Consider the following 19,054-nt stretch of genomic DNA (forward strand, 5'->3'; position numbering starts at 1 on the left):
ACTCTTCATGGATTTTTCCTATTTTGAGATACAGGTGTGAGCATAAGCCTGGGAGACAAGAACATGCCAAACGTCGTTGCTGTTCAGTGACTCTCTCATCTCCAGTCTGTTCAGCATCTTTCACAGTACTGGCTGTAGTGCGGGTCTTCCATTTCAGTACAAATGAATTTGGAGGCAGAAGTGGTTTCAAGGGCTTGTAGTGATGAATCCCCACAAACAGTTTATATTGTGTGTGGAGGGAGAAGAGATTTTTAAAAAAATGAGCTTTCATCTGAGAAGTTGACTTGTTAATTGAAGCTAAAATTGCAGTATTTATGGCATATCCCCATTCTGTCAAGGATTTGCCAGTTTTACAGATGCATTTTCCCACTCTACAAAATATATCCTAGATAAATAAAGCTGTCATTTTTGTAGAAACCACCTCTAGACTAATTTCTTCAGGAGAGTTACAGATGTCCAGTCATCTTGTTACAAACTATTTGTCCTATGGTAACAGTTGGATCTGGAATCTTAGGGTGCTGGCTACTGCACATAAATGGGTCCTTCTCTGGAGCACAGTGTGTGCAGGTTTGCTAGTTGTTAAGCAAAGCAGAATAATTCAGAGAGCTAATGAGAAAAAACAAGGGAAATTGCTACAATTGGGTCACCTTGATTTCAGTTCTGAAGAAGGAATCTTTCTGAGTCTAAACAAAACAGTATCCCAGCTTGGTGCCTCATGTCCTCCGCTGATGATTGCCCAGGTGAGGTGGAGGAGGCGTTGGGATGGAGGGGCAGCACAAAAGGCTCATGCAGTGCAAGACGTTGACACCTGTATGATGAAGCTTGCTATGTACATGCGCCTTAGACACGTACCGTAATTACTCCCTGTACGTGTGGAGATGGTAGTGTAATGAGAACAATCTATTGAACATAAGGCCAAATAATAAAGTGCATCTTTTATCACACTTTCTTGAGGATACGTCATTTGAAAGGTTGGAAATAATGCAACCACTGCTGAGTTTAAAATAAGTCTTCTGTCTCAGGTTGTTAAAGTAGGAAACTGCTAAAGCTGGTTCTTCGTAGATATCTACCAGCTGTCTTACAAGATTTCCTAATAGTGAAATTGTATGTTTTCAAGATTTCAGAATAAAATTATTTTCTGCTTTTAAAATTATGAAAAGGAATTCATTGCAAGTCTAATGCACCAGTTTCACCTCCGCCAAAGCTTCCTGATTTTCAGAAAACTGTCAAAATAGGGCTTCAGTTCTGCACCCCCCCCCCCAAAAAAAAAAATCCAGATATGCTTGTACAGTTTTGATTTTACTGTAGATAACAAGTAAATAGTTGCTGGCTTTGCTGTACAAAGCCCAGCATGTGACATAATGGAAGATGTTGCCATTAGATTGAATTAGAATCACAAGATTGTAGAAAAGGTTCAAAAGGAGATTTAATTGGGGAGTGCTAGTGGTCTTAATTGTACAAATATTTGTAATGTGGATAAGAGGTATAAGGTGCTAATCTTTTATTGCTTTATGTTTAGGATCCCATATATGGAGAAATAAACTTTAACTCACAGTCTGCTCTCCCACATGCCCGTACTTGTTTTTGTAAAACTGTTTGGAAGGGTGTTTCTGAGGTTTGTAGTCAAAGTTTCGGTAGATGTAATAGATTATATCCTCATTGGGAATCCCACCATTTTTCTTTGTCTGTGATTATTCAATTTATCTCTGTCTTTAAGTCATCCTCCACGATGCCACAGCTCCAGAGGATGAGAGCAGTCCGCACCACCTTCTGCTTCCCCACCCTTTTCCCTGTGCCCACAGGAGCTCTTATCATTCATCCCCCAACCTGCCACACACCCTGCCCCACCTTCTCCTTCACTCCTCGCACATGCTGCCACACCAAGGCAGCATGTCTCTGCTGTCTCTGCTTGGCATTGCCTCTTCCCTGCTAGTGTGGAGGGTGCTGACTGTTGTCTTGACTTTTCTTGTTTTTGTTTTCTTTAAACAATATTTGAAGTTAATTGCTAATAGTATTGTTGTGATTGATTTTTTTAAAGTACTACAGCAGAATCATTATTATTAGTAGCAAGCACTGTGCTAGGTTATGTCATCAGTATTTCTTATATTCCTTATTCCTCTCATAATTTATCAATTTGTCCAGCCTAAGGAGCTCTTCCTTGTTGTCAAGAATTTCTTCTTATCTTTAAAAGAGTCTGTGTGTAAGCTAAGATTTCCACTCAGAACTGCGTTAGGAATGGACTGGATGTATCATCAGCTTTAATATTGATGTTAGAAAGGAGAAAAAAATCAAGTAATAGGGATTACTCGATATCAGTGATAGTAAAAGCACACACTATTATACCACAGTTTGATAGCAATGTACTTTTTACATTCTTTTGCTCCTTGGATATTAAAAAAACCAAAAAGAAAGCTATTGCAGAAAAGAATTCATTGTACTGTACTTTGCAATGATCTGAGGAGGTAATGAGGACTTTAAATAAGGAAAGCTTGGATGGATGACTTGGCATGCTTAGAGCATTTGACTTCATAATTTAGCAGACTGTATTTTTTCTCACAATCTGTATTGAGGCATATATTGCCCTGGCATGGTCTTAGACAACACTATGTTATTGAAGGTGTTGTTTTTCAAATAATGCATAACAGATGTCTTTTTCTTTTGAGGTCACTTGAAAGACGTGTAGACGTGGCACTTAGGGCCATGGTTTAGTGGGACTTGGCAGTGTTAGGTTTACGGTTGGACTCGATGATCTTAAAGGTCTTTTCCAACCTAAATGATTCTATGATTCTATGAATCCTCATTACACTTTTTCAAGGTAATGTGTTCCCATCAAAATTTCTGCTAGGCTTTCTAAGCTGTCTACATTTTCTGGTCATGTTCTTTTGCCTGAAGGTCCCTAGCTGGAAATGCACTGTGTGAATTTATCCAGCTTGTGAATTATAGCGTAGTGTTAATGTGTGTTAATGTGTTAATGTTAATAGCTGCATCATTCCCCTCTAGAGATGACTGACTTCCGATGATGGGTAAAGTGATCGCATTTGCTGGTAAAGTTATCTGAGACCCGATATACATGTTGTAAATTATTATTTTACAACAAATTCTTCACTATGAGGGTGGTGGGGCACTGGAACAGGTTGCCTAGAGAAGCTGTGGATGCCCCATCCCTGGAAGTGTTCAAGGCCAGGTTGGATGGGGCTTTGAGCAACCTGGTCTAGTGGAAGGTGTCCCTGCCCATGGCAGGGGGTTGGAACTAGATGATCTTTAAGGTCCCTTCCAACCCAAACCATTCTATGGTTTTATTGATTGAAAAGTTGTGGTTTTACCAGTTTCATTAACCATGATATAAAACCTAAAATGACATGTTGAGAGCCAGTTGTGTGGCACTAGAACACAGACTAAATTAATCAACATACGTAAAGCATAACAAAAAACAAATTTGTATAAAAATTTTCAAGATTTTGTTTCTCATCATTGCAAGCTCTAGAGATTGCAGGTCTTTAAGCAATAAATAGGGACCCTTCGATGTTATTTAATTTATTTTAGTCCCTTTTGTAAAGAAAATCCTCAAGTGCACTGGTGTAACAATGAAAAGATTTTTAAGCAAAGGGCCTATGACTGTCCAGGCCCCTCCATAAAAAGATATCTGCAAACCTCACATACCAAAATGACAGTATAATACCCAAGGTTTACCCAAGACAATACCAGTTAGTCATGCTTTGCTTTCCTGGTTTGTCTTATCAGTAACTAGCCACTCCTGGTTAAGATTAGCACTTACGCCTGGTAATGTTTTGTCTGATGGGCAATTCAGCTTCGTGTTTTAAGGTTTTGCTGACATGGCAGCCCTGTCAAATTCCTATCAGCATTGGTTTTAATCCTATTGTTTGAGCCTCATACAGAAATTGCACAGCTAATGTACAGCAGGTGAGAGGTGGAGCTGTGAGAAACTTTCGTGTCTCACCAGTGAAACTGAACTGTTTAGGATTTTGTAACACAACCAGAAGTTGTGTACAAAGGTATGTGAACTGGAAGTCCCTTAATTTACACAGCTCCTATAGTACTGTCTCCTTCTCTGCAGGATTGATAAAATCACTCTGGAATACTGAAAGCAGTTTTCAATACCCGGAGACTGAAAGGATGCCCAAAGCTGGAGAAAGTACAGAGGAGGGGACAAAGGAAAAAGACATATTACAAAATACGCAACTGCAAACATTTAATTTATGTGTCTCAAAAAAAGATCTCCTTGGGGTTATGTGAATAGTAAATGTGTTTATACAAGATAAGGAAAGAGATTTCTGTTGTATGGAGAAAAGTGAGGCAGGACTATGAATCTAAATTAAAGATGGAAAAATACTTCTTGGACATTTAAAAGGGTGAGAGCAAGTATTGTCTTCTGCTTAGTTTATAAAGTGTCCCTTTCCGTGAGCGGCTAGTAATAGATTTGGTGAAAGGGATTTGGCAAAAGAATAAACTACTTGGTGCTTATGATTAGAGGTCTAAGAAATTAAAGACACAGTGGGATTAGCAGGGAGGAATATTGTATTGGTAGTGAGCGTTGCTAAAATCTCATAAGGTTTCTCCCAACTCTAACATATTTTACTTTGTGAATATAATCATCTTAAAGCATTAATTCTGCCTTCCGTGCTCTTCTTATTAATTTAGGTAGCTATTGTGAGAGCTCTGTGAATGTCTGCTGAATTCCCGAAAATGTGATTCACTCCATGGAAGCACTGTGCTAATAATATTACATGCCCAGTGTTGGTGAAGTTTTGGCGTAGAACATCTGCTGTGCTTTCTGAAGCGTGACACCCACAGATCATCTGTTTCAGCAGACCTAGATTATCACTGGTAGAGCTTTTAATAAGAACCCTGTTACTGGGAAGCATCTGTAACATTGCCTCCTTTCTAGCTGGAAACTGGAAAAAAGGAGTTGTTACCACATCTGATGTGCAGAAGCATACCATACTACTGTCATGTGGCATCAGGGTCTCTAATTGTTGGGCTATGTTCTTGTAAACATTCAATGTGTTTGCCTGTGTTTTCTGCTTAGAGTTCTGGCAAATGAATACTACATCGCAGAAGTTTGTTGTAAAGCCAAGACACAAAAGAAGTAAAAGGCAGGTATGTGCCAACATGCATGTTTATAAGTAATATGCCATCAAGTTTCTTTTGTGTCTGCTGAATTAATTTGTCCAGATGGAGTCCTGCTGCTGCTGCTGGTTTGGCATGAGGTCTCTATATCAATACAGCTATTACAAAAAGATGTATCTAATGTTGACAAAACATTGTTGGGTTCTCTTGGACGTTGCCTACCTGAAGAGTTATAAAATTGTTAAACACTGCTAAATTGCAAATGAAAAAGTAGCTAAAATATTTTCTGGCATTTTGAGTATAGGGTTTTATCAGAAACTCCCAATTAATGAAACATTTAGAAATATTTTTTATGTTGCAATGGTGACAAGTAGCTACTTTATCTCACTTGACTTTGATTTAATATAAATATTCTAAACTGAGAGCTCATACCCTGTTCATTAAATTGGGAGAGCCACTGAGTGCAGATGTTTGTCTGTGCCCTGGAAAGATAGCAGCAATTCTTTGCATTTTAGGAAAGGAACTGAAATAATGGTACAGGTGAAAACAGAGCTGGGTCAGGGAGGCTGAACACTGCAGGCAAAAATGAAATACTGAGAGCAATGGGAGGGGAAGATGACTTTAATATCTTTAATTAATGCAAGCCTCTCAGAGGCAAGAGAGAAGTGAAAAAAACATTGGAGAAATTCCAGAAGTCATTCTTGAGGGTCTTACCCTATATCAGGTGGTTTGCTACCTTTCTATAAGCTAGCCATTACTCTGCATTTTTAAATCATAACGACGTAATAACTCTCCTGGAAAATCCAGGAAAACAAGGATACCATGAAGAAGCACAGTTGTAAATGTTTCTAAATGCAAAGTAAGTGTAACACAGAGGTGAGTACCGTGTTCACTGTGTGAATTGAGCAGCGTGTGAATAAATAATAGAATTGTTACAGAGATTTTTCATAAAGAATGCAGGAGGGATCTCTTTCTCTGTGAAAAAAAAAAGTTTATAGCTGACAAGCCATTTTTAGAGATATAGGCCCCACTGAGGATTCTCTTTCTTTCAAGAAAACTAAATTTGGGATTAGATGGGTTCAAAGACTTGATTTCATTGTTTAAGTTCATATAAATGTCCTGGTGGAGGTGAAAGAATTTTTTAAAATAATGCAACCGAGCACCAGTTGTTTCATCAATATCTGAGACCAGAATTAATACAATGGAAAAAATGTGTGCATGAGGAGTTTGGTTTCTGAAGCCATTTCTAGTTACCAGTTACACTCTCTCTGTACTCTGTTAGACTCTCGTACAGTTGTACTCTCTCTGTAGGTTCGTCAGATTCCACGTAAAGTTGAAGAGGAAACAAAATACATCGAATTAATGATTGTAAATGATCATCTAATGGTAAGACTGACACACTTCAACATCTTACGATTATTAACATCAAATTGTCTTAATTGGTCCATAAAGGATAACAATAAAGAACAATATATGGCCAGAATAACTTCAGTATGCCCTTAAGAGAAGAGATTATGGTCTCATTAACCATTGATGAAGTTGCTTCTGAATTTTGGCAAGGTAGTTTCACCAAGCATGGAGCCAGGCCTGAGTATCAGAAAGAAGGGTCATAAATCAAAGCTTTGTGTCATAAAGTAACTAATGTCAGTGTGACTTAAGCAGATGATTTTCTTTCTGGCTTTCTTGAGCACTTATCTTAGTTATAGCCACTCAGCAATCAATAATGCAGTTATTGCAATTGTGCAGCAGCTGTTGACAATGGGGAGATTAATAGTGACTAGATTTTTTTGATATATCAAAATCAATATAGAGAAAATTATTTTGTTAAGCTTGTATACTTTCTCTGGGAGAGCATAAATAGGCTCTTTAATGTAGTGGAAAGAGCCATAATAAAGATTAGTGTATTGAAGAAGTAATATACTTATTTCCCTTCATTCCTCTGGTTCTTTTTCCATTTATTTTGTAGCTTTTTCATTTAATCCTTTCTACCATTTTTAGCTTCACAGTCCTGTCCTCCTGGTTTTTTTTACTAAGTGTAACTTCCTTATTTTTGGTGGTTTTCTCTCTCGTTCCTGCTTGAAAGCATGCCTTTCCCACCCCCTGGATGCTACGCACTTCTTCTTGCCCACTAAAAGATCCTAACTTCAAGAAAATGTGGACAACTTTCACTCCAAAATCAAGCACCACGGGGCACAAGATGGTTAAACGTTTCTGAAAATCTTGGCCCTTTTGGCCTAAATTCTTCTAACATACTTGTGACTTTAATACCCGTGGTGCTCCTTTATAAGTGTGTTTTTCTGCAAATAGGAGTACCTGGACAGCTATCTTCGGTGTCATCTTTATAGCACTGTATTACAGATTTCAGTAGAGGTGCCATTGCAGGCTGATTGCCAACGTGATTTGAACCAGTTACTGTGGCATTATGGGGTGTGAAATAGTACATGAAGAAATCCAGGAGACAGCTTAAGAGAGAGAACTGATAAAAAACAGGGAGTCTGGTACATTAAAACAGGGATGCAGGCACTCTTGGGGTAGCACCTCTAAAGGAGTCTCAACTCCTTTGGAGTTGTGTTGCTAATTTCTGTATTGGCATTTGGAATTAACTTTAAAATTGCCAATAATAAAGATAATGAAGAGAGTAACAACATGTTCCTCTTCCTATAGCATTTTTCAGTAAAGATCTTAGAGTACTTTCCAAACAGGAATTAACAGATCCTCACAACAGCTGTTGTAAAGTATACCAGTAATGTGTATTTCTGAGCAATTTTCTACTATCGCTTATTAACATTACATTCAGCACAGGAGACCAAACCTTGCACAGCAGTTTTAATGTTGATGTAGTTGCTTTTTACTTCGTGCTTTTTTGGAAATGGAGCTAATTTTTCTGAAGTCTGTATATGTAACTTGTCTATGTTTGTTTTGCAGTGTAAAAAGCACCGCTTGTCAGTCGGTCATACAAACAGCTATGCTAAATCGGTTGTGAACATGGCAGATTTAGTAAGTATCACTCAACTAAATGTTCTTTTACGTATGAGATGAGTCATATGATTCTGCTGCTGATAGATGCAGGAGTTGTCAGTTCATGGTATACCTAATAATAACATATGTGAAGATCACAAATTTTCATCTAGAACCACAGTCAGCCACCTATAAAGCTTTTGTCTGACGTACAGCATTAGAGATCTTCTGTGGCTTCAAACATTTAAGTATCCTGCTGGATCAATCCCTTGAGTCTAGGTTTTAAAGAGCACCTTAGATATGAAAGGTTTTAACACAGGATCCCTATGTTGACAACCTGAAACCCAAAAGACTGAAATTAGAATGCACTAAAATTTCTCCAGAAAAAGCGCATTTGAATAAATGAGTTAGAATAGGGACATACAGGTGGATTATGTGGATTACATTTGTGACGCTAAATTGGATGAGCTGCTGGCTCTTGCACTTCACTCCAGAAAAGTATTACTAGAAAAAGAAAAATGCAGTTCCCACTCTTGAAAGTATTTGGTGTGGAGTATTAACCCCCAGCATTGAAAGGAATGCCCTTTTTCCATGATTCAACCAGCATGAGGTTAAATACTCCTGTAGAAGTGTATAACAGTGAAAACTGTGGTTTCATAGATCACTATTTGGTATAAGAGAGCCCTCGTGTGTCACTGGGGTGAGCTGGATGTTATAAAAGACCCATTAATTCCAAATATTTGAACTATTTGGAATGGTTCTGTAGTAATTTTTCAAAAATCTCATCTCCCTTCTATGCACCTCTGCCTGTGTAGGACCTGCAAGGGATCTTTTTGCAGGCTGAGAGAGCTGATTGAAGAATTAGGCCTAAAATTTAGTTTTTAATTTGTTTTCATTTTTGTTTGTTTGTTTTAAGGGAGATAAAATCACCTGGGAGAACCTAAGTGTGCTAGAACAAGCTAAATATTTAGTTATGTAAGATGAAAGCTATTACAAAAAGGGGTAAAACTCACTTTTATTCTATATGACATAATATATTTGTTCATTCTGTTAATGTACTAGATATATAAAGAACAACTTAACACCAGGATAGTATTGGTTGCCATGGAAACCTGGGCTACTGATAACAAGTTCACCATATCTGAAAACCCCTTGGTGACCCTACGTGAGTTTATGAAATATAGGAGGGATTTTATCAGAGAGAAAAGTGACGCAGTTCACCTTTTTTCGTACGTAACCTTGTGTGATATTTTATTACTGGGTTTTTTTCTTTCCTTGGGGGTTGCTTATCACAAGTGGCTGATGCATCTCCTTTCTGTTGTGTGTGCAATCCACAATAATTCAGAAAGTAATGTTTCTGATGGGGAGGTGGGAAAAAGTTAATGCACAAACTGCCTGCCAGTGCAACTAGAGGTTTGACTCTCATTTTAGTTTTAACGTACTAAGCCCGAGCTGCATGCGCATGCATCCTTGGTTGTTCTGTGCAATTACCTACTCCGCAAGCGCAGCTGCCTGGAAGGTGATGCATGGTTCCACCTTGGAGGCTGGCTTCTTCGGCAGTAGAGCACGGACAGTCTTGTTATATTATTTCAAAGCAGAACATTGGTTTTGAAGCCAATGAGGTTTTGTGCTTAAAAAGCACTATGGCCTGCTTTACTTTGTTGAATGACCTGCATGCTGCAGGATTACTGAAGTGTTTCAGATCCTCGAAACAGTTTGTTCTCCAGAGAGACATGTGCTATACGAATAAGCTGGGAGGAATGTTATTTTCTCTAAATCTCTTAATTGTTTTGGAAATAAGATTGATATAACAAAATATATCTACAAAAATAGTGGAGAGGTTCATGGCTGAGGTTTTTGATCCACATGAGACAGGCCAGCTGAATTGTTCTACTGGAGTCCTTCTCCCTCTCTGCTGACTGTTGTAGGAGCCTATATGAAAAAACTTAACCTAAACACCTCACTTTCACATGACTCTGGTAGGGTGCCGGGATACCCAACCCCAGAATCCACCCTCTCAGAATTTTTGCACATGCTTAATTACTGTCATTGACTTCTGCCATGAAGAGAACTAGTAAGATCTGCAAGCGGTGCTTGCAAATTTTGGTTTCTCTGTGTCTCAGTTCTTCATTTGTAAAATGGGAATCAGTTTTCTCACATCCTTCTTGTATCTTCTCTGGTGATATTGCAAGGTCTTTGGGGGAAGTCTTGTTCTTATGAATGCTTGTGAATTGGCTAGGACAAAGAGGGCCCTCTTTGCCCTGTGACTGGGACTCTGGATACCACTGTAATGCTAATTCCAGTGCTGTCCGTAACACCACCACTCATGTTTGAGGTATTGCATTCATAGACTCTTTAGAAATACCAGTTTCTGCAATTGTGTCTGTGAATGAGACACGGCGAAGTTGGGAGGTGAGGTTGGCTGGTGTGATGGTACACTGGTTACCAATGAACTTCTGCCTTCAGCACAGTTAGCCATTGTATTGTTTCTTGATGTTTTTCTCTTTTCCTTTGAAAAAAAACAATTTGCCACAGCTCGGATGGATCAGTACTCTGAAGTGGAGCAGAGTATATTTTGTCTCCAGTAACTGGCAGTCATTCATGCTGACGTGGTCAGCCGCAAAGAGATGATTAGATTTAGGCTCAGAGTGCATCTGTCCCTTGGATGAGATTGACTGCAGTTCCAGGGAGTTTTCATCTACCTCTGCATCAGGGAGCTACTAACGCATCTCCCTTTGAGTTTTGCTACATCAGCATTACCCAGCTAGACAGGTGTCTTTTTACTAGTCACCCATGTGTTGGCAGCGTGGTGGCCTCTCCTGCGCTCTGTCTGTAACACGTGCCAGCAGAAGTCACTTGCTGCAGTAGTATGTCAACGAACAAAAGGCTGGTGAGATTCAGGTGATTTGGCAAAATAGCCCTCTTATGCTTTCTTATATTAGGTGGTCTGAGAAGGAGGAGGGATGATGATACAACTTTTCTGGAGATAATTTGTCCTGTGAGGTTTGTGAGTGGTTATCTGTTTTTCCCATTTTGTTTTTGCATAGTTTGCAGCATAGTGGTGGCAGCCAGCATTTGCAAATGCCAGTTTCTCATTTGAAAATCGGAAGGGTAAATATTGGGATGGATAGGTGCAAAACTCATGGGCTGAGCAGGGTAAACTTTCTTTTCTTTTCCTTTTTGTCAAAGGGGGAGTCGATTTCAGAGCAGTCGGAGTGGTGTAGCCCACACTGGTGGAATCTGCTCCTTGCTTAAAGGCGGTGGTGTGAATGAGGTAGGTGGGGATACTGGTATGAGAAAAAAGTGGTGGAAATTTATCAGCACAGAATTTATCAGTGAAGACATGTTCCTCATAATATCTTGCTGCTTCTTTGCTGATGCAGAGTTTTAGTGCAGCTCTATAGGAGGGGTGTCTCAATAAAGAGTGATGAATGAATAAAGTCAGGTATGGATTCAAATACACTTTTCAGCAGATTCTGCAATATCCTGTCATTCATAGTTGCAGCCAGAATGGCAGAAAAGAAACAGACTTTCTCTTAAACCTGTCCGTAAGCCACCCAGTTTTCCTCACTTGTCCATTATCTAGCTGCTCTGAAGTAAGAACTCTAACACTGTGCATCTGATTTTGCCTTTATTGCCTTGAAATGAGAAAAGATTCACTTATGTCTGAGATACCTGTATGTAACTGATTACTTTTTCCTACCTTTCAGTTTGGAAAGCCAGACTTAATGGCAGTTACTCTGGCACAGACCTTGGCCCAAAACATTGGCATTTTCTCAGACAGAAGAAAACTTATAAGTGGTAAGTTTGTTTGCTTTTTCCCTCTGTCTCAAGAGGAAATCTTAAAAGGTGGGGGATCTTACCAGTGTCTCTCTGATATGTATTTTTTCCCCATTCCCCATTGGAATATTTTTTTTTTCTTGTAATAACATGAAGAGAGACTGACATATCATTAATTTTCATCTGTTTAAATGCTCTGATATCCCCCTGCCCATAACTGCTGTCAGCACTGGTGTCACCGTTTCGTTAAAAATAAATCATAAGGGTGTCTGCCACTTCCATTCATTTCAGGGAGATCGATGTCACACCCACAGACTGAATGGCTGCCATCTTATGGCGCCAAGGTAGAAACATACATTATTAGAACTGGGGATGATGAGGAGCCACTTCAGTCCTGCTATACAGGATGGTTTTGACAACATAGCTTTTTCACTGTTTGCCTTGATTGAATTCCTCTTGTAGATTATCCAAATCTCCTGTATTTGCCACCCTACTGCTACCATTTCTCTGCTGTAACCTTGGTATTCAACTTCTTAGTAACCCCTATTTACCTGCAATGCCTTAATTCAGATCTCCACCTGCCACTTCCCACCCCCCCACCCCCAAAAAGCACCTCACCCTCCCTGCTTCCATGTTATATGAAGTCGCAGCACATGGAGAACAATGGATGATTAAAATAATAATACACTTTTGAAACAATTTAGATGACGAATTGGAGTGCTTAGTTATTGGATCATGCGTACTTATGTGGCTTACATATAAAAAAAATAAATTACTATATTGAGTAATAGAACTCTGCTTAGGTGAATTTTGTTTTCAGGCATTGTAAAGACAGTATATAATGCAGAGATACATCTGCATGCAAAGGTTTTTGCAGTTTACGTAATTTTATTTGAAAAAATATTCAGAAATGTAGGACGGATGCTACCGACATGTTCAGTCTTAATTTTCCAGCTGCATATTATTAACCTGATATAGGGGTAGGATAAAAGTGAAAAAGATAATAGTGGTGATTCCCTGTCTTATGGCCGAGCAGAGGGGCAGGACACGGTTTTGGTGGGGAGGGAGGAGAATGCAACTGTTGGGCAGAGCCTTGTTTCCTTTTTAATTGTAGTTTTAAAATGGAAGCAATAAACTGATGTTCATGTAATACAGTAAGGCAAATTGCAGAAAGAGAAAGATGAAAGTATACGTGCAAAGCATATGTACAGAAATAGACACAAGACAGAGTTTTGAAAGCGGAGGGCTGAGACCAGAGCAGAGCAATCCCAGGCAGCCTGGCAGGGCAGAAGGGAGGGCTGCCCTCTGCCTGCCGGGAGTGCGGTGAGGAAGGGAGGCAGGCAGGGAAGGGGGCGAGAGTGGAGGAAGAAGCTGCTAGATCCTGCTGGACTGGCTTGTGTTTACAGACCATTTTATGCATTTTTGTGTGCGTTATTGTTTGGGGTTTTTTTCAAGCGAAGATTTCCCCAGTCACATTAGCATAGTAGTAGAAGGGAACTAAAAGGAACGAAGAAGGGTTAAAATTATTTAGTTTTTTTACTCTGAAATTTTGGGAATCAAATACCATGACATGGGAGAAGGCAGGAGAGCTGACTCATGATTTGCAAGTGCTGGAGGCTGACACTGCCGTTTCCCCTAACTTCACTTTAAGAGGAAGAAAGAAAAACAGGACATACTTTCAAAGCTCAGGACTGCATAGAGTCACGTATAGTTTTTGAAAGAAGGTTTGTCAGCATGCATTGATACACTTAAACTAAAGTGTGCAATAAACCAGCAAATTATTCTTTTTAATTTGTATTTAAATATGAAACAGAATTGACTACAGTGTGGTTTTTGTGATAAGAAATGTATTATTTTGGACTCACAAGACTCAAGATGTAAATTTTTATTTTTTTGTTTTGTTGTCAGGTGAGTGTAAGTGTGAGGACACGTGGTCTGGATGCATAATGGGAGACACGGGGTAAGGCATTTCACTAGAGGAAAGTCACGTCCTTCATACAATGACATAAAGGAAAGGTGTGAAAGTGTTTGCCTTTTGTCATTCAGTAGAATATTTTCTGTGAATCATTTTTCAGAAAGTAAGATACTAGCTGTACAACATACATAGAAAATACACTTTCAAAGAAATGTGTGAATAAGTGAGTTAATGAGAGGACATGTGAGGATTTTTAGTGACTGCTGGTTTAACTCAGAAAAGTACAGGGCTCAACAACCAAGTCAAGTCATTGCAGAGAAGCAGAAGCATGCTTAGCTTCTTTTCTCCTGCGAGTTTGCTGTTGAGTTATGGGAACAAACAATGTCACATCCTAATTTTTGAAACACTATTATCAAATTGCTTAAGTATGTCTCATTTTCAGTGTTTCTGTTGGAATCTTTCATCTATATCTATCATTTTTTATCCTCCAGTTTGTGTGATAATGTTAGAAAAACTGCTCCCATTGGAGGTTGAGTATGCTTATATCCACATATAATGTCACTGGAGAGATTTTATCTAAAGACTAGTGAATCAGCAAATTTTTGCTGCTAGGTGAAATTTGATGCTTTCTAACGTATGTATTCAGACCTTAATTCTTCATATTACAGGCCTGCCTTTTGTCATGTATATGAATTAAACCGTAGTCTAGTTTTAGATATAGACAGTGCTTTTTAAATTAATTTCAAGCTGACCTACAAATTTTCGCAATAGCTTTGTGGTCAGAACAATTTTGAACAAAAAAGCATATTTCATTGAAAGCTCTTTGGAAGTGTGAATGTGTGCCTTTTTTACCTTGTCTGCCTAAAAACATACTAGGTAGGATTTTTCTGATTTTTTGTATGTTAAAAAGCCTATCTGAGAAGCATTCTTGATTCTTGTAAAAGCGATTCCTTATCTAATGGTCTTTAAATTCTCTTTCTGAAATCCAAACCTTTCAAATAATTAGGTACACAAAAAAAGCTTGTATTTACATAGCTTATTGATGAAGGATGGTGAATTGCACATTCTCTGTAGTCTTTAGACCTAAATCATAAACACTAGAGATGGAAAAGACCAATTACGGTTTGCAAGCCATCACTCCCAGCAATGCATGGTTATTTTGTATAGCACTTCTGCTAATATTTTTTTATCCAGAGGTGAGCTGATACAGGAAAGCCCTTGAGACTCCAAAATCTGCTTGAAGCATAAGTACTTTCATGACTGAGGACCTAAATATTAAGATCACCTAAGTTACTTTGGGAAAAATTGTTTCCCTGTGGGAAGTATTCATGCAAAGATTCTCTGCATCATATTGTTTTTAGGTGGCACACTGTGCCTTAGGTTGGCATTCTGTACTTGAATGAAATTTATTCAGTGGGGTACATGAGAGAGGGAAGCCAAAATGTTAGCTGATGTTTGTTAGAAGCATGCTTTAAAATGGCATAACTCTATTATATAAAAATTGTGTGGGCCAGGAGAGCAGTTTCATCTAAGAGGGAGATGAACTATGTGCAATCTTTGTCTCCTGAGGTATGTACGGGAAGAAATAAATGTATTTCTGAGATCAGGCCTGATGGTGGAACAGGTCATGTTTGTGAGAACTGCACACTATGTAATAAGATTTGTGGTATTTGGCATGAAATAACTTAGCGAAATGTTTTAGACCTCTCACTTTCCATGAGCTCTGTGTCATTGTTGAAAGTTCTTTGTCGTTTACTAAAATAATTTACAGATTAGAAAGAGTTATAAGCAGATAGTCACTCTGATTCTGAACAGTGTGTTTTTGTACTTTTTCTGAAGTATAACATTATATTTCTTGTCCTATTTTGAAAAAAGAAAATACAGTGTAAAAAGCACTATAGAAAGTAATTCTGCTACCTTTTTTCTGTGCAGGTATTATCTTCCAAGCAAGTTCTCCAAATGTGATATTGAAGAGTATCATGAATTTTTAAACAATGGAGGTGGAGCCTGCCTTTTCAATAAACCAACCAAAGTAAGCATTACCTTATTACTGAGTATTATTTTTATTCTATTTCTAATTTAGATGAAACCAAGAAGAATGCAAATGATAATGTTGGAAAAAAAAACACCTGTAATTTTGATATTTCTGGTGCTCTCTAAGTTCTAAGTTTTCTGGTGACATATGAGTGAAAGTAGCTGATTTTAGTTCATACTAGTTTGGAAATTATATTTAAATAAATTTTTAATAAGTGGTTTCATGTCCAACAGAGTTCCTACAGGCTTTGATCTAGAACCATCCCTCACACAATTTGTTCTGAATATTGTAAATGCAATATGTAGCTGAATTTATTTGCTGAGGTTTCAAGTGTCTCGGTGTGGTGGGTTGACTGTGGCTGGACACCATGTGCCCACCAAAGCCGCTCTGTCACTCTCCCTCCTCAGCTGGACAGGGGAGAGAAAATATAACAAAAGGCTCATGGGTTGAGATAAGGGCAGGTTAATAAAAGTAAAAGCAAAGGCCACACATGGAAGCAAAAGGAAAACAAAAGATTTATTCTCTACTTCCCATCAGCAGGCGATGTCCAGCCACTTCCAGGGAAGCAGGACTTCAGTACGCATAGCGGTTGCTCCCGAAGACAAACGACTTAAATAACGAATGCCCCCGCTTCCTCCTCCTTTCCCTTAGCTGTTACTGCTGAGCGGACGTCATATGGTGTGGAATATCCCTTTGGTCAGTTGGGGTCAGCCGTCCTGGCTATGTCCCCTCCCAAGATCTTGCCCACCCCCAGCCTATACTGGTGGTGGTGGGGGAAATGTTGGAGAGACAGCCGTGATGCTGTGCCAGCACTGCTCAGCAGACGCCAAAATACTGCTGTGTTATCAGCGCCTTTCTAGCTGCCAATACAAAGCACAGCACTCTGAGGGCTGCTCTGGGGAAAATCAACTCCATCTCAGCCAGACCCAATACATTTGGTAAACTTTTGCACAGCTTGAATTCTAATTTGCGTTGAACTGATGTCTTTTGGTACAAATCTCTGGAAGCTGAAGTAAGATTGCTTTTATTTCACATCTGTCCCAAGATGAAGACAGAGTTCCTAGAGCCTCTGCAGGGGCTGCACTGCTGTTCAGCCCAGCGGCTTTGCAGGCATCAGTGATTACAAGTGGTTGCGATATTCTCCCTGTTCGGACAGGCAAAGCTTTTGCAGTGGCTCTCAGAACAGAGTTAGAAAACTGGGACTAGTTCTTCTAAAGCTGGAAAAGGCAGAGCAGGAGAGAAAGCCCTCAGGAGTAGGGGACAGACGAGGAAAGGCTGTGGCTGCTGGGCGTCCGTCACATTCCTCATTCCCCAGGCGCTGTCCACATGGTCCCCATCACTGTCACCAGGATCTGTCATCCCCTGAACCGTGTGTCCTGGTGGAGAAATGTGTCTGATGAGAAGGGCTCGGATCATCTTAGCCCTGTGTTAGCTCCTTCCAGGCCAGCACATGTGGCTCTGCACAGCGCTGCCTTGTGCTGAGTAGTCCCCCAGACGGGGAAGGCTGGCAAATCCCTCCTGGACCCTGGTCCTCAGTGCCACTGTACTGTGCTTATTTAGCAGGAGCGTTACCTCCCGAAAGGCTTGGGGGTGGGAGAGCTACAAAAGCCTTAGGACCCACTTAAATGACTGACCCATCCCCTGCAAGTTTGTCTCTAAAGTATGAAATCAGAGGTCTTGCTGCATGAGTCTTGGAAATCAGGAGAAGTGGGGAATATCTCTTGAGCTAGTATTCACCTTTTCTTTGCTTCTCTTGTCTCAGTTTTGGCCTGCTAAATGGATATATTCACTTGAAGGATGCAAAGAGTATGAAATGATTAGCTGAGACATTTAAGGGAGATAAATACAAAACAAGGCTAAAGAAACTCCAGCCAGGATGCAAGCACTTCTACAGTGGAGGATTTGCAGCAGGGTTTCAGTATATTCCTGCTCCATTTACTGAAGCATGTGTTAAAATGTAAAGTAAACAGGATAATGATCTTGACTCTTTTCTGTATCTAATTAATGTTATCCTCTATTTAATGGATGTCTCTCAACAAGCAAAGGAAAGAGGCTAAGGCAGAAAGTCCAACGTGGAAGAAAGACTTGGTAGCTGAGGTGGTCACAGGTGTAAAAGAGAAAGTAAATTCTGGAGTGATGCACGTTCCTCCTGGAGTGGCTGAGAAAAAATGCATGTTCGGACAACTGCAGAATTTCAATAAATGTTAGAGAGGGGAAGAGAAGACATCAAATCTGGATAAGCTGAGTCTGCTTATCTCTCAAAGGTCTCCTTTTCATGGAAGAATGTCTTATTAAAAGTGGAGAGAAAGCACTGTAATTCGTTAATAAGATACAAGATTTCTCATTCTTTAAAATGCACCTGCATTTTAGAAGTTTGCTTTTTCCCATCTCATTAAAGGTTGAGAGAAATATTGCTGGTTTTATTTCTTTGCCGAGTGAATTGTTTCCATAGTGTAATGTGTCTTATTTGGGCTTGTTTTAGCGATTAGGTTCATTTACACATCTGTCACTTGGAAAAAAACCAGTTACTCTCATCTCAATTTAGATTGGCAGCATTTACAATTTTTTCTAATGGCATGTGGAAATGTGAAAGTTAGATGTGGAAGCCAGCGTGATTTAGACTCTTTTATGTATTGTTATTTGGGTTGGTTTAAAGTTATTGTCAATGGATGTCTGTCTAATTCACAGGGCTGTCAAAGATGTGTTTCCTAGCAAAGGTGGTGAAACACAAACTTACTTTTGCTTTTCAAGAAATATGAGATAAAGGAAACTGATGTGACAAAGTGCAGTGTTTGACAGTGCTTCACTGTAAGATCAGCTGTGATCTCAAAAATTACATCAATGACTGCTGGAGCAGATTGAGCGTATGCTCTTTTCAAATGAATGGGTGAATGATATTACTTCTGGGAAAAGTTACCCAATTTGCTTTTCATGGTTTTTTCTTCCATTTCATATTTAGCTGTCCCTATGTACTGCAGCAAATTGGCCCAATGTTTTAAGGCAGGACCTTCTGTTACTGCCATCTACTTGTCCGTATTGTGCAGCACACCTAGAGATAATGAAGAAGTTAAGATATCTGGAAAAATATGTAGGAAACAAGCAGTTTTAACAACTCTTTAATAATTCTAAAAGATAGTTGCTTGCTTATATTTAATGTAACATTCTACATATGCATTTCATGCTGCAGTCAAATTTCCATTTCAATAGGGAGATCTAATAATAGCACGTCAGCCTGTACCAGAAGCCTCAGGCTGGTTTGTGGCACAATGAAGTATGCG

The 19,054-nt window shown here is 39.3% G+C and overlaps 1 protein-coding gene across 19 annotated transcripts in view; it reads left to right on the forward strand.

The window, feature by feature from the left end:
* Nucleotides 1–19,054, forward strand: part of ADAM22 (ADAM metallopeptidase domain 22) — a 139,689-nt gene that overhangs the window by 81,693 nt on the left and 38,942 nt on the right. For all 19 annotated transcript variants that reach the window (XR_012774163.1, XR_012774164.1, XR_012774165.1 and 16 more), the window contains exons 8-15: nt 5,048–5,118; nt 6,400–6,474; nt 8,014–8,085; nt 9,109–9,275; nt 11,236–11,320; nt 11,757–11,847; nt 13,735–13,786; nt 15,674–15,773. Coding sequence is in view for 13 of the 19 variants with exons in the window: in XM_075492772.1 (XP_075348887.1) it covers nt 5,048–5,118; nt 6,400–6,474; nt 8,014–8,085; nt 9,109–9,275; nt 11,236–11,320; nt 11,757–11,847; nt 13,735–13,786; nt 15,674–15,773 (713 nt within the window). In the remaining 6 variants the exon portion in view is untranslated. The remainder of the gene's footprint in view (nt 1–5,047; nt 5,119–6,399; nt 6,475–8,013; nt 8,086–9,108; nt 9,276–11,235; nt 11,321–11,756; nt 11,848–13,734; nt 13,787–15,673; nt 15,774–19,054) is intronic.

This window comes from Mycteria americana, chromosome 2 (genome assembly GCF_035582795.1).
Source record: "Mycteria americana isolate JAX WOST 10 ecotype Jacksonville Zoo and Gardens chromosome 2, USCA_MyAme_1.0, whole genome shotgun sequence".
NCBI lineage: Eukaryota > Metazoa > Chordata > Aves > Ciconiiformes > Ciconiidae > Mycteria > Mycteria americana.